The sequence below is a fragment of the Arctopsyche grandis genome, chromosome 1, assembly GCF_051622035.1.
Source record: "Arctopsyche grandis isolate Sample6627 chromosome 1, ASM5162203v2, whole genome shotgun sequence".
Classification (NCBI taxonomy): Eukaryota; Metazoa; Arthropoda; class Insecta; order Trichoptera; family Hydropsychidae; genus Arctopsyche; species Arctopsyche grandis.
This window is the reverse complement of record NC_135355.1, coordinates 20,239,808-20,258,916: the sequence shown is the minus strand read 5'-3', so window position 1 is coordinate 20,258,916 and position 19,109 is coordinate 20,239,808. Positions and strand designations below refer to the sequence as shown.

The 19,109-nt window shown below is 39.2% G+C and overlaps 3 protein-coding genes across 4 annotated transcripts; 2 read left to right on the top strand and 1 right to left on the bottom strand.

Annotated features, from left to right (window-relative positions):
- The first annotated feature begins 2,754 nt into the window (after positions 1-2,754).
- LOC143913336 (deoxynucleoside kinase-like) lies at positions 2,755-6,447 on the top strand. 2 transcript variants are annotated; one of them, XM_077433058.1, is made up of 5 exons: positions 2,755-2,927; positions 4,152-4,342; positions 4,936-5,188; positions 5,267-5,421; positions 5,510-6,447. In XM_077433058.1, the coding sequence occupies exons 1-5, from the start codon at positions 2,921-2,923 to the stop codon at positions 5,693-5,695; spliced, it is 792 nt and encodes a 263-aa protein (XP_077289184.1). In that variant the 5' UTR covers positions 2,755-2,920; the 3' UTR covers positions 5,696-6,447. The 2 variants fall into 2 exon arrangements, with proteins under 2 accessions (XP_077289184.1, XP_077289192.1); XM_077433066.1 differs by having other exon boundaries at positions 2,762-3,163; positions 5,510-6,445.
- A 4,395-nt stretch (positions 6,448-10,842) lies between these two features.
- LOC143919070 (pyruvate dehydrogenase phosphatase regulatory subunit, mitochondrial-like) lies at positions 10,843-15,802 on the top strand. Its single transcript, XM_077441258.1, has 9 exons — positions 10,843-11,711; positions 12,390-12,615; positions 12,693-13,014; positions 13,093-13,247; positions 13,327-13,466; positions 13,539-14,009; positions 14,088-14,234; positions 14,302-14,474; positions 14,550-15,802. Exons 1-9 carry the CDS (start codon positions 10,953-10,955, stop codon positions 14,797-14,799), a joined length of 2,643 nt encoding a protein of 880 aa, XP_077297384.1. The 5' UTR covers positions 10,843-10,952; the 3' UTR covers positions 14,800-15,802.
- RpL13 (ribosomal protein L13) lies at positions 15,796-17,527 on the bottom strand. The gene is made up of 4 exons (XM_077441269.1): positions 17,381-17,527; positions 16,793-17,041; positions 16,418-16,723; positions 15,796-16,190 (listed from the first exon to the last, which is right to left on the bottom strand). Exons 2-4 carry the CDS (start codon positions 17,033-17,035, stop codon positions 16,065-16,067), a joined length of 675 nt encoding a protein of 224 aa, XP_077297395.1. The 5' UTR covers positions 17,036-17,041; positions 17,381-17,527; the 3' UTR covers positions 15,796-16,064.
- Positions 17,528-19,109: the final 1,582 nt, after the last annotated feature.

Here is a 19,109-nt window from a genome sequence, read left to right as displayed (position 1 = left end):
TCGCCCCTCCGCGCCCCCATGATTAAAAGCCGTCTAGGGCTTCGCCCCCCTAAGTTAATGCCTTTTAGGGCTTCGCCCCCCGCGCCCCAAAGATTAATTGCCGTTTAGGGCTTCGCCCCCCTTAGTTAATGCCTTTTAGGGCTTCGCCCCTCCGCACCCCCATGATTAAATGCCGTCTAGGGCTTCGCCCCCCTTAGTTAATGCCTTTTAGGGCTTCGCCCCCCGCGCCCCCAAGATTAATTGCCGTTTAGGGCTTCGCCCCCCTTAGTTAATGCCTTTTAGGGCTTCGCCCCTCCGCGCCCCCATGATTAAATGCCGTCTAAGGCTTCGCCCCCATGATCAGTTGCCTTTTAGGGCTTCGCCCCCCGCGCCCCCAAGATTAATTGCCGTTTAGGGCTTCGCCCCCCTTAGTTAATGCCTTTTAGGGCTTCGCCCCTCCGCGCCCCCATGATTAAATGCCGTCTAAGGCTTCGCCCCCATGATCAGTTGCCTTTTAGGGCTTCGCCCCTCCGCGCCCCCATGATTAATTGCCGTCTAGGGCTTCGCCCCCCTTAGTTAATGCCTATTAGGGCTTGCGCCCCATGAGGCTGGGCCCCCCGGGGCCCCACGGGGCTGCGCCCCTTGTGGCGCCCCCTTTTGAGCCTCATGGGGCTGCGCCCCATGAGGCTGGGCCCCCCGGGCCCCCTTCGGGGCCCCACGGGGCTGCGCCCCTTGTGGCGCCCCCTTTTGAGCCCCATGGGGCTGCGCCCCATGAGGCTGGGCCCCCCGCGCCCCCTTCGGGGCTTCACGGGGCTGCGCCCCTTGTGGCACCCCCTTTTGAGCCCCATGGGGCTGCGCCCCATGAGGCTAGGCCCCCCGGGCCCCCACGGGGCTGCGCCCCTTGTGGCGCCCCCTTTTGAGCCCCATGGGGCTGCGCCCCATGAGGCTGGGCCCCCCGGGCCCCCTTCGGGGCCCCACGGGGCTGCGCCCCTTGTGGCGCCCCCTTTTGAGCCTCATGGGGCTGCGCCCCATGAGGCTGGGCCCCCCGGGCCCCCTTCGGGGCCCCACGGGGCTGCGCCCCTTGTGGCGCCCCCTTTTGAGCCCCATGGGGCTGCGCCCCTTGTGGCACCCCCTTTTGAGCCCCATGGGGCTGCGCCCCATGAGGCTGGGCCCCACGGGGCTGCGCCCCTTGTGGCACCCCCTTTTGAGCCCCATGGGGCTGCGCCCCATGAGGCTGGGCCCCACGGGGCTGCGCCCCTTGTGGCGCCCCCTTTTGATCCCCATGGGGCTGCGCCCCATGAGGCTGGGGCCCCACGGGGCTGCGCCCCTTGTGGCGCCCCTGGCGGGGCCCCATTAAACTACTCGCCTTGCGCCCCCGCGGGGGTGAATCCATTGAATCGAAAAAAACAAATCGGCGCCCATGGATCGAAAAAAAAAAAATCGAATCACGTGTTCGATGACGTCACCGATCTACGGACGACGACGACGAAAACGAAGGATACATACATATATAAAAAGTCTCTTTCCAAATTATAGATTAGACTCTTTCCAAATTATAGATTAGATAGTGTAAGTACTCGACAATACGACGTAAGCAATATTGCGCCGTATCGTCATCGCTTGTAATGTATAAGTAAGCCGATTTTGCCTTGCACTCGGCCAAAGTGATGTAAGCGTGACGTGACCGCGACGTGTAGGTAGATATGAATAGAAATGTAATAAAATGACATATTTTAAACGGAGTCGTGCAGTGCTGAAGCCGTGCAGTGCTGTTAAGTATGAACAGACCTTAAAGGTCTGTTCATACCTATCCAGCACGACCCGTATCCTGCAGGTATCCTGCAAGTGCGGATAGTATTCTTGGTTTGGTGATTACTAGTCAAATGTGAACCGGTCGCTCTAGATCGGTCACACGTGATCACCCGTCACACTAAAACTGGTCACGAGAAAACTGGTCACACCCGAAAATTGGTCACGAAAAAACTGGTTAACCGATTTTAGGGTGTGACCAGTTTTCTTGTGACCAGTTTTAGTGTGACGGGTGATCACGTGTGACCGATCTAGAGCGACCGGTTGTCCTGTGACCGGTTCACATTTGACTAGTAATCACCGAACCATTTTTTTTGTATGTTTGAAACTATCTAAAAAATATATCCCACGTACAGCAAACCGCATCCCTCGCTGTGTGCTCGCGCCCTAAGAGTCGTAAACAATGTGTGCCGCGAATATCCAAAGGTTACGATGCTCTGGTGTACAGTAGGGTCTACGTGACGAGACAGAATGTTAAATGACAGAAAACGCAAATATCGGAAGACAAAGATCGAAAGATCAACAAAAAAAAAGTGTATGGTAAACGGTACATACTCACTTAATTTGCGCGAGCAGGATACAACAGGAACAAGAGGAATATGCCTTTCCTCCCGTATTCTGCGCGCGCACATTAATAATGGAGGAAAAGCCTGTTCCTCTTGTTCCTGTTTTATCCTGCTCGCGCAAATTAAGTGAGTATGTACCGTTTACCATGCACCATTTTTTTTTTTTGATCTTTCGACTTAAGATCTTTCGATTTTCGATCTTTGCCTTCCGATATTTGCGTTTTCTGTCATTTAACATTCCGGTACAGTATACATTATTATTAACGGTTGTTTATTATTATCGTAATTTCAGCGATTGGATTTATCACTTAAATATAAATGGCTACATTTATTCAATGGGGGCGGTTTACTGCAGCCTCTTAGAAATGTTATGTTGCCCCTAGGGCGGAGGGGCTCACACGGACTCCAGTTGAGAGGCACTGTTTAACATGCGCACTGGAGCGCGTGTATTGCCTTTAGAGTAGACCTGTCATATTCGGTTGCAAAAGCGCACGTGTTGCGCCAGAATTGTATGTGAATAGTGCACGATTTAGTAATCCCCCGTTGGCAAGGGCGTCGACCGAAACATGAAAGGCAAGTGCAAGTGGCAAGTGGCAATTGGCCCTCGAGCTGTGTGCTCATAATTCGGTATGTTTCCCACACTGTTCATTTGGCGCCAATCGCTGCTGCCATCGTCGCTGTCGCTGTCGCTGTCGTTCTCGCAGCTCCTAGCCGGCGGTCTTGCTTCGCTCGCACTGAGAGTCATTTCATATCCGATATCCAAGCCTCGTTTGGTCTTTGGTCTTCGTCAATCCTGAACCGGTTAACAGGTTTCTATTGCAAATTACTCCACTCAACAGAGAACCCTAGCTAACCTCTCCTCCTATTGGTTATTTGTGGGTGTCACTTTTCCCGCCAAATCTTACCAGAAAATGCCAACGCCCCAATTTACTTCAATCGAACCTAGAATAGAATAGAAATCAGTAATCCTATTATAATATACATTCAATGCCTTTATTGTGTATATTGAATGAGTGCCCTACTTTCCAACGGAGCTTCAGTTTAAGGTGACCGTTCTTACTAATTTTACCAGTACAATACTAGATTTTTTGGTACTTGTCCTGGTAAGTCGTGACATGAAACCAGTTCACTTTTTATCTAATAGATGGATAGAAATATTGCCAAATTAGTCAAAAACTATCTCTGTTAACCAAGAACAAATAAACCTGCCGAACAAATTTTTTCTTTGATAAACAAGTAAAGCGAAACTTAATGTTGATACTTTAAAATGTTTGCTAATCACCAAGTATAATATAATACATTTTCCCCCAAAAATGTATATACACAAGTAAACCTTTTTATTTTTTATATATAAACTAGCTGAACCCTGCATGCGTTGCAATGCCACAATAACGCATGCAATTCCCGTTCACATTTTTCGGAACAACGCAGCAAACACCCTGGTCGTGACGCGAAAACATTTGAAATTATAGCGAATGACACTCATTCCCGTTTGTTCCCGAATTTTTTTTCACAGTAATCTTCCCGGACATGCATACAACAAATCCTGAAAGTTCCGTCGTAATCGGCTGAGTGGTTTAGGAGCCCATTCGAGACACACAGACATTCATTTTTATATATATAGATGTGTCCATGATAATCTAATGTTCGTTATTATTATTTTTAAATATTCTGTTGAAAATGTTCTGGTCTTGAATTTGGAAAAATTTGTCGGCTTTAGTTTCGAGTGGAAATTGTTAATTTTGAGCTATTTCTGTTCAATTCAGCGTTATTTCTTATTGTATCGTATGCTTGCAGGACTTTCGTTAAAAACAATGGCACATTCTCTCATATCAGCAACAAGAAGTAGACCATTCACAGTCTTGGTCGAAGGTAATATTGGAAGCGGTAAAACGACGTATTTAGAACATTTTCGGCAATTTGAGGACATCACTTTGTTGACAGAACCCGTCGAAGCTTGGAGAAATCTCTCTGGATGGAATTTATTAGTATGCATAACTTTTAACTTAACATATAATGCTTAAAAAAGCAGAATGTGTTTGTACAAGTGAAATCGGCGATAGTACAACTCATTTTAAAAGCTTTTGATTTCGTATTAGCTTTAAATTTGCTTAAAAATAAAACCATAAAACTTTACCGATAAGAAATTTTAGGTGCACCTAACCATACGTTAAAACAAGTGGAATTTATGTATGTAGCATTAATTGCTTCAGCAATACTAATATTTACCAAAGCTATTTTTATTTGTTATAATGTTTAATTTTGGTTCAGCCAAATTACTTTTCCCGATTCAGTTTAAAACGGCTGCGGAGTCGTCTCCAATCTAAACTCTCACCTCAATTTTAAACATCAAACATTTTTTCAATGTGTAAGACCATTTCCGGTATAAGGTTACGGTCAATATTAGTGTCAGGGGTTTTCTGATGTTTACGACTCCAACTTTGCTATCAATATCAAAACTCCACAGTGACTTCGCAGTCCTAGTTTAAAACCAGTTCTTGTGTCTGAATTCTAAAAACTATCAATTTGAAGTACCACTGCAACAAAAATTTTTGTATTCAAATTTAATTTACTGTTTTAGGATTTAATGTATAAGAATCCCGAAAAATGGGCAATGCCATTTCAATCCTACGTTTCACTCACCATGCTTCTAATGCACACCAAAGAAATACCAACAAAAATTAAATTAATGGAAAGGTCCATATTCAGCGCAAGATATTGCTTTGTAGAAAATATGATCCAAAATAAAACCATGCATCCTGCTATGTCTTCAGTTTTGGACCAATGGTTTAACTATATTTTAACAGCCACAGACATACCAGTTGATCTTATAGGTAACTTTAAATATTCTTATTTTTAATAGTATTAATTAAATGTTAATTTTGTCATTTACAAATTTTCTTATTATTTAGTGTATTTAAAAACAACTCCTTCAATTGTTCACGAGAGAATAAGAAAGAGAGCTAGATCTGAAGAGCAGTGTGTTCCTCTTGCATATATCGAACAGTTGCATGAATTGCACGAAGATTGGCTGGTTCGTGGCAAAAGCTTCAGACGTCCTGCTCCAGTCAGTACTATAATTATTTTCACAATGTAATATTTATGTTTACTTTGTATATACATATTATGAATCAAAATTATTGAAATGTTTCCAGGTCTTAATATTAGATGCCGACCTGGATCTTACGCATATCAGTGAAGAATATAAAAGGTCTGAACATAAAATATTGCAAAATGCTGTAGAAGTTGTTATTAATTCGCCTACAAAGAGCCCAAAGCGATCTAACTCTGCTACGATTTCTACTCCAACTAAATCTGCCAAAGTAAAATTTAATTTGTAAGAATTTGAGTATAATTTTAAGTTATAATGTGTGTTAATAAATATATATTTTATACATGATAAATGAATGTAATATATCCATAATATATAGTAGACATTAATGCGTAACTAGATACATATTTTCTATGATTTAATTGTCAAAAATATCGAAAACAAATTTTTGTTACAATTCAAGATGATGTTAATCATGTGTTGTTGTTTGTACTAAAATTAAGAACACAGTGCAGTTTTTTTACAAACACAAACATAAAAATTGTCCTAGAATGAATTTCAGATTATTTGATTTATGGCTCAACATAAATCGATATGTATGTACATAGATCCTTTAAAAATGTCCAGGTTCAAGGAATTGTTTTCAACAATTTTACCTATGTACGTAGTAACGGTAGATGAAGTTTTGTGATCATGCGAAAATTTAACCTTTATATTTTTAGTTTAGTCACTGGCAAAACAAAATCACAAATTCATTTCAGGTCATTTTTAGTGTATATTTGTAAAAAGCTGCAGAACATTTTAAGACTAAATTCTTATCAATAATTTTTAGACTTGCATTTATACTTTATGCTAATCTACAATTAAATATATTAAGTGCATTATTCATATATATGAGACTAGATTTATTTTTTAAATTTAACATGAATTTTTATACTACTATGGGATCGAAGATGTTGATAATCTTCACTAAGTTTATGTAAATAATATAATATTTTTGTATGAAAGAATAATGACAAATAAAAGTATTTGCTGAGCATGGTTTTATAATTTCACTTGCATGGGTCTACCTCACGGCACCGAAAGTCAAAAGATCGAAAAAGCAAATATTGGAAGGCAAAGATCAAAAAAAAGGTTGCATGGTAAGCGGTACTATGAATATACATATAATATATATCAGTGGCATGCGGTGAAATTATCTCTTTTGTCATACAGCCTTGTTTAATGTGCGCGCGCAGATACGGGAGGAAAAGCCTGAAAATGGTCCTTAGGATCGTTTTGGTATATTTTATTTAAAAAAAATCAATACCACAGAGACTTGACAGGTTGCCCCAAAGCGTCAATGTGATTATAATACAAATAATAAAAATTATAAAAAAAAACATAAAAAATAATAAAAAAAAAACAAAAAAATAATAAAAATCAAGTAAAAAATATGTACACAAAATAAAAACAAAGAAATAAGATTGAAAAATTTATATCGTGCTATTTAGGATGTGTTCCACCAACTCAACATAACTGGCATCGAATATGTCCAAGTAATGTGCTAGTAAGTTAAGGAGTCGAACAGCTCTCGAGAGGGGGGAGTTCATGAGCACGTTTGATTTAGCCCTAATTGGCAAAAATATATCATGTTTTCTTAAAACTCTATGATTTTCCGGGGCCCAGAATTTTAGTTTCTCCAGGATAGCGGGATTGTGAATCTCCTCTAAGTAATTTTACGAAATGTTTCCCAAGAAATAAATCTCTTCTCTTTGCCAGGGAGTTGAAACCCAAAGATCCTGTGGCAACCCCAAAGGCTGGCCGTAAACGGAGGTGTTTTCGCCCCGAGGGCGGTCAGCGCGTCACGGGAAGCTATCTCTTCCCTTCGGACCTCGCAACCGACAACACCTCTCTCGTCTCCCACACTCGCTGTACCTGAACCAATAAACATTGTTTCCCGAAGCCGAACACCGCGTTTCAATCAATCGCCTGCTCTCCATAATCCCAAGACAAAGGCACTAGGGAACAGATATGGATAAAATCCAAATGTCTTCAGATATAAAAATCTAAGGAATTTCCTTTGGACTCGTTCCAACATTAGAGAGTAACGAAGTTGATAGGGAGACCATATAATGGAGCCAAACTCGAGCACACTGCGAACTAATGTACAATATAAGAGACGAATTGCAGTGAGCCCTAGTTCGGACGAATTACGGATTACGAATCCAAGGATTTTTGTTGCCCTATCACAGATATTCTCAATGTGAATGTTGAAACTCCAACTATTTTCGAAGACTATTCCCAGATCAGATATAAATAATTCTCTCTGAAGAAGAGAATCATGAAATTTATACGGATATTTAATAGGAGAACGAGAACGAGAGTAAGAAATGATCCGACACTTTAGGATATTGAAGGGAAGTTTATTAACATTAGCCCATTCATAAATAGAATTCAAATCCTCTTGTAAATAAAGAGCGTCAGGTAAATCAATTATTCTCTTATAGATTTTCAAGTCATCCGCATATAATAAAAATTTAGAATGGTGAATAGAAGATTGAATGTCGTTGATAAATATTAGGAATAATAAAGGGCCAAGATTTGATCCTTGGGGAATCCCAGTAGTGGCAACATACTCATAAGAAAAGCAACTCCCAAATTTAACGAATTGACGTCGATCCTGTAAATAAGAAATAAAAAGACTAACAAGATTATTAGTAAATCCAATAAAACTTAATTTACTAACTAAAATTTTATGATCAACTTTATCAAGCGCCTTCTCAAAATCAGTATATATTACATCCATTTGATAATTACAATCCAAAGTGCTGGTTATGTCACTAGAGAAACATAGCAAATTGGTAATAGCTGATCTGGCCGGACGAAAGCCATGCTGCTGATATATAATATCACTGTCAAGAAAGGATAAACACTACTACACATTTCAACGAAACTTATTTTTAGAACCTCTATTAAGGTCTGTTCATACCTAGTCAGCGCGTACCGACTTCAGCAGGTATCCGGCCGTACGAAAAGTATTCTTTGGTACATTTTGTATGGGTATATTCATATCAACCGTCACGTTTACGCTATGGCAGGCTTACAGCAGTACCCGACATTTCCTGTTCATACCTTACAGCAACATCCGTCAACGTATCGTATCCGTTTTTTTGGCCATCGTGGAAATATACACGCGAATTACGTGCCATGAGTCTGCCGCTTTACTGTTTTGGACCAATTATCGATAGTGACAGTTGACAGCTGTTCAATATTTCGACATGGTTTTGGCGCAAATATTTTAAAAAATTTTAATTTTTTTACGGAAATATTTAAAAAAAATTTGTCCATCATCCACAAGCTCCTTATACAGTGTCCAAAACTCTCCTTCCGTTTTTCTATTTTTTAACATGGGATGCACATCAAAACGCCTCCGTGCTTTTTTATTGCCTTCTTGAGCTTCTTCTTCCAACAACAACGCGGTTATACATAATTTTTTGTTCGATAAACGCCGAAACATTTTTGCTGACTTGTATTCTGACGCGTAGCTACGAATGCACGTGTATGCATTCATATTGCAAGTACTCGACAATACGACGTAAGCAATATTGTGCCGTATCGTCATGGTCTGTAATGTATAAGTAAGCCGATTTTGCCTTGCACTCGGCCAAAGTGTTGTGAACGTGACGTGCTGCGACGTGTAGGTAGATATGAATAGAAATGTAAAAAATTACATATTTGAAACGGATTCGTGCAGTGCTGAAGCCGTGCAGTGCTGTTAAGTATGAACAGACCTTTACTCGTTCTTTCTCCATTTTTAAACGGTACAGGTATGTAAATCTGATATATTTTCAATTTTATAGCAAAGAAAATAATTTCACACAAAGTAATGTAGGCGGGGTACATGTGTGTTGACCGTATCCCGGCCTAACGAAACACTGTTGTGCTAGTTTTATAAAGTTTTATTGTTTGCCTATGGTTGTACAAAGGTATGGTATTTGTGGGCAAAAGTATGTCGTTCAGCGGTCTCTGGATATGGTAGAGTGTCGCTGGCTCGGCATTCAGCTATGTTCAGAAGGTCTCTGGATGCGGCAGTGTGTTGCTGGCTCGTTGTTCGGCTATGTTCGGAAGGTCTCTGGATACGGCAGTGTGTTGCTGGCTCGTCCGGCTGGTTGATCTTCCAAGTCCGCGTAGTGTAGTGGTGGCTGGTCAGGAGCTGTATGTTGACTGGTCTGCTGCTGTGTGTCGACGCTTGCTGCTGTGGGTCGACTGGCGTTGTTTGGGTTGTACCTCCTTTTATAGTGTTTCTGGAATCACCTGATCGATGGTGGTGGTTTGTTGATGCGTAAGAGAGGAATTTGCTTTTGTCGAGGCGTAGAATTTTCTGGAACGATTGGCGCCGTTCCGCTCGATGTATTTTAATGGTGGCGGCGTGTTTCGACCGTTTTGGTTCCACTCGACTGGTAGGGGCGTTCCGCTTGAGTTTAATATAATGACTGCAGGTGTGTGTCGTCTGGGTTTCGTTCCGCTCGAGTATGAAGGGTGGATCATTCTCGAAGGATTTTGGCATCGTTCCGCTTGAGTTGGATTTGGTGCCGTTCCGCCTGAGTTTAATATAATGACTGCAGGTGTATGTCGTCTGGGTTTCGTTCCGCTCGAGTATGAAGGGTGGATCATTCTCGAAGGATTTTGGCATCGTTCCGCTTGAGTTGGATTTGGCGCCGTTCCGCCTGAGTTTAATATAATGACTGCAGGTGTATGTCGTCTGGGTTTCGTTCCGCTCGATGTAGTTTGTTGTTGCGGAATATTCTCGAATGTTTCGATGACGATGACGATGACGAGATTCCTACAGTAATTGAAAATAATTAATTAAACGGTTCGGTGATTACTAGTCAAATGTGAACCGGTCACAGGACAACCGGTCGCTCTTGATCGGTCACACATGATCACCTGTCACACCCTAAAATCGGACAACCAGTTTTCTCGTGACCGATTTTAGGGTGTGACCAGTTTTAGTGTGACGGGTGATCACGTGTGACCGATCTAGAGCGACCGGTTGTCCTGTGACTGGTTCCTTTACTATATAATTAATTAAAATTATAATGTGGCGGCTCGCTTATACGACATGGTCGAGTTTGGTTGCCTTCCTGCGAGTGGGGACCAACCCGGCTGGGTTCGGAGAGCCACTACTCACTCTGTCTTCAGCTGTCATATAATAAACACGTGCATTAACATGCCAGTCGTCTCATTCGTTCATCCCCATAATAAATTAATTATACAGTAAAGGAAAATACTATATAATTAATTTAAATTATTTGATAATTTTCTATTCATTTAGAGATGTCAACAGTAGTGTTTCAATTATTTAAGTTTGGGTTTTTTAAATTTAAATTTTTGTGTATTGAATAGAAAATATTTTTTTTGCTGAGTGGTAATACTAAATATGAAGGTGAAAATGACTTTATTATGGCAATACTGGGCTGTCAAATCAATTTTGACAGAAATAGTTTGGACTGGTCATGTAATTTTAGTGCAATCATATATTTAATTATATAATTATTTTCATAATGTTGAGTTTGAAAATATTACGGGGCGGTTTTTCTAAAATAAAAAAGAATGACTTATTGGAAAATTGTTTTTGCAATGCCAAAATACTTCATTATTCACAAAGTCAAACAGATTTTCCAACACAAGCCCGCGTGGTTATAGCGGGAGCCGGAATTGTCTCCAATTCAGTAGCATATCATTTAACAAAGCATGGGTTGAAAGATATTGTAGTTCTTGAACAAAACAAGATCGGTAGTGGCACATCAGATTTCGACGCCGGTGTTATAGGCGTGTTTAAACCTATAATTATGAGGAATATAATTCTTTACAGTATAGAACTATACAAACATTTGGATTCTTTGGGTTTCGACATTGAATTAAAGCAACCAGGTTGCATATATCTAGCACAAACAAGAGATAGAATAATTGCATTAAAAAGAAGAATGGCATATAATATACCGAACGGCCAACGGTGCGAATATATCACTCCCAGTGAAGTTAAGAACATCCATCCATATCTCCGTACAAATGATTTGGAAGGTGCAGTGTGGGTGCCGGATGATGCTGTTGCCAGTCCTAGAGCGATATGTTTTGCTCTGTGTCAACTTGCAAAAAACGAGGGCGTACAATACATCGAAAATTGTTCAATTAAAGAAGTGTGCACCAAAAATGATCAAGTCTATGGAGTGAAATCTGAAAAAGGATTCATCAATTGTGAGATATTTGTGAATTGCACTGGAATGTGGGCTCGAGATTTAGGTCTTCGTTGTAATCCTCAAGTATTGTACTATTATATTAAACGTATAATTTTAACATGCTCATATCTTAAATTTGCTTAAATGTACGCATATCTAACATCTTTCTTAGATTAGGTTTGTCTTAGTCAATATCTAATTAATTCTGTTCTTATAAGCATGCATAAGTATTTCATTATGTATTAAGTCCCTTGCTTACGCGATTAATTCATTCTGAAAGTTTTTGTGTAAGTGAAACTTTCATATAACAAATAACGACGTTTTAGAAATATTCTTTGAAACATTTACGTTTTTGCTGTAGTAGTAATTTGAATTTATAATCCCAAACATTCTCACCAAATAAGAGCATCGGCCTATCCTTTGAAACTATAAAACTTTGCATAGATATGTATGGAATTTGGATTTTTTTTCAATGTGACCCAGTTGCGTCCACATTGAAAATCTGTTTTGGAAAGTACATTTGTAATTATAGTTTTCTTTCTGCTAGACTATTGTTGTAATTCACCATGTTTACGCTTTAATTTTTTAAAAATAGAGTGATCAAATAGGGCACCATTTTTAAAGCTGCATACGTACGAATCCGGGTAAGTCAGGGACTTGGTATATTATGGTTCTTCTTCACAATGTTGTATTGTAAAATTATAATAAAGAAAACATAGTCTACATTGAAAAACTATAATAAATAAAATTACATGTTTATAGGTGAGGATACCTGCTTACCCCGCTGAACATTTTTGTGCATCTACCGATCAAATAGTTGATGAAAATCTACCTTATGTAAAAGATTACGATAGTCATACTTATGCTATTGAATGGAAACAAAGATTAAGAATTGGCTGGTTTGAAAAAGAAGCAAAACCTGCCTTTGGAAATGTGCGCGTACCTAGAGATTGGAAGAAACATTTGCAAGACGATTTTAAACATCTAAGTTGGTATTGAAGTTTACAAGTTTTTAAAGGGAAACTATTTAGATACATTTACCATTTAACAAGAACTTAATTACAGGACCACTATGGGAAAAAGCTGTACACCGAATACCAATGTTAAAAGATGCTTTATATACAAATGTTACTAACACTGCAGATAATTTCACTCCCGATGGCCGTTGGATTCTCGGAGAATCACCCGAGGTGAAAAATTATTTTGTCGCTTGCGGCATGAATGGAAATTCACTTCAAGGAAGTGGAGGAATTGGAAAAACCATAGCAGAATGGATAATAGACGGTAGACCTACTACTGATCTCATCCCTTTCAATATTGCCAGATTTTTAGATCTACATAATAACAGACAGTACTTACATCAGAGAACCAAAGAAATTGTTGGAAGGTAATATTAATGAGGTATCAATTAAAATAGGAAAATTTACAAGAAAAAAAATTAATTTTTATATGGTTTTTATTCCAGACATTATTCTATATTGTATCCCCATCAATGTGAATATAGATATGCTAGAAAGTTACGCTGTTCCCCTCTTTACAGTGTTTTAGAGAAAAGAGGAGCCGTATTTGGAATTAAAATGGGTTACGAAAGAGCGTTATATTTTGATACTGCCAATATCAGTAAGCATTATATTACTCACTTTATATGTACATATGTATTATTTTTTTATATCAATCTTGATTATTTAATTTAATTAAGATGATAAAAAACCACGTCAAATGCCCACGGGAAGTTTCTTCAAACCAAAATTTTTCAAATTCATGCTTAAAGAATACCACGCTTGTCGTTCTGGCGTTGGAATCATTGACATGTCCTCATTTTCCAAAATCAAAATTACGGTAAGTTCAAAATTATACATATATTGCTGATTGTTTTTACGATGCCGTTATATAAAACTATGTCATATTTAGTCCGTCAACGATGAAGCAACTGAATATTTGCAATATTTGTGTTCAAACGATATCGACATACCTGTCGGAGGTTTAGTACATACAGGAATGCAAAATGAAATTGGTGGTTATGAAAACGATTGTATGTTAGTCAGATTAGACACAAATTCCTATTTCATGGTATCTCCAACTAGTCAACAAACCAGGATATACGATTGGATGTCAAGAAATATCCCCAAAGATCGCTCTATTATGTTGAAAGATGTCACATCAATGTATACCGTCATAAACGTAGTTGGCCCAAAATCGCACAACTTAATATCGGAATTGTCCAGATCTGACGTGAAAATTTCTCATTTCACTTACACATCATTGAACATCGGATATGCGTCGGATATTATGGTCATGGGTTTCACGCACACTGGAGAACCAGGATATTGCTTGTATGTGCCTTCAGAATATGCATTACACGTTTATGATAGATTAATGACGGTGAGTTGAGCTTACATACATGTTGGAAAAATTAAACTACGCCATATGTAGATTTCATTACATAAAATAATGCTACAGGTTGGTAGGGACTATGGAGCACGTGACGTTGGAACACTGACTCAAAGATTTATGAGAATCGAAAGATTTATACCTTTCTGGGCTGAAGAATTATCTAGCGAGGTGACACCGTACGAATCTGGTAACGGGTTTAGAGTTAAACTGAATGTAAGTCCTAATGATGCATATTGTACAAGATTTATGCAGTGTTACTGAAGTGTTTTTTAATTTTCAGAAAGGTAATTTTATAGGCAGAAGTGCGCTTCAAATACAAAAAGCAAGAGGTGTAACTAAAAAGTTAGTTATGTTTCGTTTATTCGATTTCGATGCAAATGGTGAAATTTGGCCATGGGGTGGTGAACCCATCTACAGAAATAACGAATATGTTGGATCGGTGACTTCCACGGGGTTAATTTTATTTTTTCGTCTATTTATTGTATTTATTTTCTTTCATTTCATTTTCAATTGGATCTTTGATTTTAGTTTCGGATTTACAACCAACAGTATAGTGTGTCTTGGTTTCATCAAAAAACGACACAATGGAATTAATCATATTGTAACTGAAGAATTCATAGTGGATAGCAACGCAAACTACGAGATTGATATTGCAGGAAAGAGATTTCCAATCTTGCCCTTCATACATCCACCCTATTTCCCGAGTCAACAGGATGGGATGACTAATGACTCACTTTCTTCTATTAGCATTACGAAAAAAATCGTTGATAAAATATAAAAATGTATGTCATAGTGAAAGTGTATTGCCAGTGAAGTTATAATTTTATTGACGTTTTAATGAAATCCTATCCGAAAACATTTTATCTGTTGAATCTACATACATACACATGTTGTAGCAAACATCTACTTACCTATGTATTATATATGTACTGGATCATCTGTTTGTGAAACAGTATCATTTTGTTAATAAAATTATATTTATACTAGTCAAAATATAACTTTACTAGGCAATACACATTTTGTTATGCTTGAACCGGATAGACTGAGTTGCTCTGTTCATAAAACTTCTCACCTTTATGTGTAGCAGTCCCAAATCTTTGAGATAGATGAGAATGTATCTTTTGTATTGAATTTACTTATCAATGTTCTTGACTAAACACATGAAATTTTTGAAACCTTCGTAAACTAGGGTTTTGTTATTTATAATTATTTCTGAACATATGCTATTCATATTGTGCCAGACAATAAAGATCTGAATTGTTTTTGTTGCTTGATGAAATATATTTTTATATGATTTTTGTTGTTGTGCCAATGAAATGTACATGTTACTATAAAATATACAAATGTTTTTTTATTATTATCTTAAGTCCCAACTTAACCATTCACTTCAACATATGGAAGCAACTATGTTTAAAGCCATAAATGCATTAGCATTTTTTTATGCCTCATTAGTCGGTCTCAAAATGATCTCTACGATACTATTTGCAGTCAATAAGAACTATAGACTATGGTCCGAAAATTCTGCATTTTTCGGAATCTTAATATTCCAGGGTACTTCCCTGTTCGTAATGCAACCAAACTACAGAATAATTGAAAAATTTCATTTACATGCGTGTTGAAAATCAACATGCTGAAACACCTTGTCTGTCAAGAGGGTTAATTCTAAAATTTAATAAGACAAATGCCTGAAGACTGACAAGTTATGATGTATGCACATATTGTTGAACATAAGAAAATAAATTTGTGTAAAATAATAAAGTTGGCACAATTAGTTCAGACATAAATGGCATATGTATTTTATTTCCCACATAATCGTTTAATATCCCAGTAATTTGCCATCAGAATGATCGTTCAGTGGAACACATCCATTTTAAATGTTTAACTTAATGAAATGTTCTACTTTGTATTTATTTAATTTAACAAAATAATGCATGATTTCTTGTTATTGTAAGATTCTGAATAGGAAAATGATAAATTAAAAGAAAAATATTCTTCAGGTTTCATATTTTTATATATCAATCATTATATATACGTTTTAACAAATCACTTCTTCTTTTTATCTTTAGGTGCTTTTGGTGCCTTTGTCGCTTTGTTAAGATCATCGGCGTTCTCAGCAGCTTCTTTTAGTTTCTTGGCCCGAATTCCAACAGTTTCAGCTTCGATACGAGACTATAAAATAAATTTAAATTAAGAAAATAAATGGCAAACTCGTATATATTTGTAAACAATCACAGGAAAAACTTAGTCAAATTCAATTATAACGAACTATTTCCAGAATCGAGGAAAATTACTTAAAAAAAACATTGATATCCAGTCTCATTAAATGAAACAAACTAATCTAATGGATCTAAAAGTTTATTATAACAAAATTTGACTGTATTTGGCTTCACACTTACCCGTTTGATGAATGCGTAAGCTTGGAATTTCTTTTCCTGTTCGGAAATTTCCCTAATCTTCTGGCGAGACTGAGGTTGAGTTACAGGCATGACGGTGCCCTTCAACTGGGTGGCGAGTTTGCACTCATCTTTAGTGGCTTCACCCCTGCGTACCTTCTTGCTACCCCTAGGGAATAGAATCTGTCTGCCACGGTATTCCTTGAGCCGTTGAACATTAACCTGTCGCGATTCCACAGATTTGTTACGACGGCGAGGATCAACCGCGATGCCGATGGCTCTGGCGAACGCGGGATACATGCTAGCCGACTGGAGTGAGAGAAAAATCAATTAGAATAATTTAGCAACATTTTCATTCGTTTCATTCATGATATTAACCTTAATTTCATCCAGAGTGAAACCTCGTCCGGCGCGCACTTTTTTGTGGTATTTGACAGAAGGGCACCTGACGATGGGCCTCAAAGGTCCAGCAGCTGGCCGAGGGAACACTGCGCGCGCTTTCTTGATTCTGTTCTGCTTCCGTCTATGTTTACGGGCAGGTTGGTTGAACCATGTTTTCACAAAGCGTTGCCAATCTTTGTGGAAATGCCCGTTAGGGATCATATTGTTTCCCTTCCCCATCTTGAACTAAAAATGACAAAAATCGACTTGGCATGACACATGTGCAATCAAATAATATTGTATTTATGTTTTTCAAGAAATTTCAAAAGGAATATTGGAATCGGGGTCGAATGGGATGACTCAGTACAGGAACAGGGATTTGAAGAATCGCCTCGACGACCGAAGACAGGAATCATACGAATGGTAGAATGGTAGTGTGTATCTGGAATTGTTATGAAGGAAGAGGCGAGGCGAGGCGAGGCGAGGAAGAGGTTGGGAAACGTGTGTTCGACGAGACGGGGGGGCGGGGGGCGGCGGGGCGGCGAGGCGACGGGGGCGCCGGGGGCGCCGGGGGCGGATTCTCACTTGGTGGCGCGGAGACCGGCGACTCGAAGGCAGATGTCAACGGATTCACGGAGACACGGCAGCGCCGGCAGACTCTCGCCACCGAAAGGCGGCTGCACTGGTCGCCACTACCAACCCACCCACCCGCCACACGACTACCTACAAAACAATACCAAATTGTAAATATTCATTTTAAATTGTATCACCCAGGGCTACGTTTAAATTTCAGTTCATCGTTAGACTGACCTACAAAAATTCGTCTTTCTGTTCAATTATTTTATTCAATACTAGTGGCCTGCGTGCACACACTTGTGCACTGGGTAAAAGCTTGCAATTCGAATCAACGGAAGCCGTCATTTGATCGGCCGACACAAACAAAAGAGTTATTATATACGATACCCACTGCCTGAATCGACGGAGCTTCGCGAATACTCAAAGCCCCCTCTTATGCTCACACTATGCCGCGTCTCTTTCCACGATATACGATTCCAAGGAGAAAAAAGAGACGGAGCAGGGTTAACGGACAGCACTTCACACACACGCATTGGACGATTATTAATAATCTTATGTACAAACGTAGGCAGGCTCGGCGAGAGGGGGGTACCAGCCGATGATAGTAACCAGAGCCCGGGTCATACTTTGAAAATTAAATTATGGCGAATGTTTATTACAAAAAAGTTAATAAACACGGAAAAATTTAAACAACTTCCACTTATAGAAAACAAAAAATAAAATTTCTTACGTATGTGCAATAAAAAAATTAAAAAAAAAAAACAGGGTCTGTAATTACTAGAGACCGGACCCATTTTGCTCCGTTCATTGTTATATTGTTCGCCGTGCATGGTTAATTTTTATGGTGAACATTTTTTTTTTTAATGAACAATGAACGGTGCAAAGTGGGTCCGGTCTCTAGTAATTACGATACTACATCAGGGCTCGGATTTACTCTTGGTGGCCAGTGGTGTCACCCCAATTTAGGAACAACCGGTTTAATAAAATAGTTTCTATTCCATAAAAATACATTGTTAGCATCTTACAAAGTTTCTTCTAGAATTGCGGTTATCCTGTTAGCGATTCACATTTAGGATGTTAGGATCACCAAGCTGATAATACAGTTGGAAGGAGAAACATTAAAAAAACTATTTGTTTTATTTTATGAAATAAAGATTTATTTAAAGAAATAAAGTGATTCGTTGATTACTGGTCACAAAATACTCGTCACAAAGTGATTAAAATCTCTATAACGGAACATCTGGCAGCCGAAAAGTCCATCCTATGATATGCACGAGAACTTGAGTGCCAAATATTGTGTACTAGTGTTGGGCCCGTTGATTTCAACGGCTGGTTTCGAAAAGGAATTGAAACTCGAATAAAAATAAAGTTAAAGATATTGAATCGACTGGTTTCGGAAAGAAATTGATGCACGTATTAAAAATTACAAATTACGTTTTGTGCATCGCCGACCCCCTGACACCTTTACCCCCAGCGCCCCAAATGTCTCCGGCACCCCAGAGCCTTTCCCCCTAGCGCCCCCGATGCCTCCGACACCCCGGTGATGAAACGAAAAAAATGAAGAAAAATTGTATGTGACGGACGATCAACCATCAACCAGTATGGGGAACCAATTTTTTTTTTCATATTTTTAATTTTTTCAGTTTTTTAATTTTTTTCATATTTTTCGGGGCTGGGGGCGAAGGCCTCGGGGTGTCGGAGGCGATGGGAGTAAAGGCGTCGGGGCGTCGGCGATGCA

Excerpts from the sequence above, each read along its gene's own strand:
- LOC143913336 (XM_077433058.1), top strand. Across the intron at positions 4,343-4,935 it reads TCTCTGGATGGAATTTATTA|GATTTAATGTATAAGAATCC; the intron begins GTATGCATAACT and ends TTACTGTTTTAG. Across the intron at positions 5,422-5,509 it reads GCTTCAGACGTCCTGCTCCA|GTCTTAATATTAGATGCCGA; the intron begins GTCAGTACTATA and ends AAATGTTTCCAG.
- LOC143919070 (XM_077441258.1), top strand. The coding sequence starts at position 10,953 with ATGTTGAGTTTGAAAATATTACGGGGCGGTTTTTCTAAAATAAAAAAG. Across the intron at positions 12,616-12,692 it reads AGACGATTTTAAACATCTAA|GACCACTATGGGAAAAAGCT; the intron begins GTTGGTATTGAA and ends ACTTAATTACAG. Across the intron at positions 13,248-13,326 it reads TTTTGATACTGCCAATATCA|ATGATAAAAAACCACGTCAA; the intron begins GTAAGCATTATA and ends AATTTAATTAAG.
- RpL13 (XM_077441269.1), bottom strand. The coding sequence starts at position 17,035 with ATGGGGAAGGGAAACAATATGATCCCTAACGGGCATTTCCACAAAGAT. Across the intron at positions 16,724-16,792 it reads TCACTCTGGATGAAATTAAG|TCGGCTAGCATGTATCCCGC; the intron begins GTTAATATCATG and ends CTCTCACTCCAG. Across the intron at positions 16,191-16,417 it reads CTTACGCATTCATCAAACGG|TCTCGTATCGAAGCTGAAAC; the intron begins GTAAGTGTGAAG and ends TTTATTTTATAG.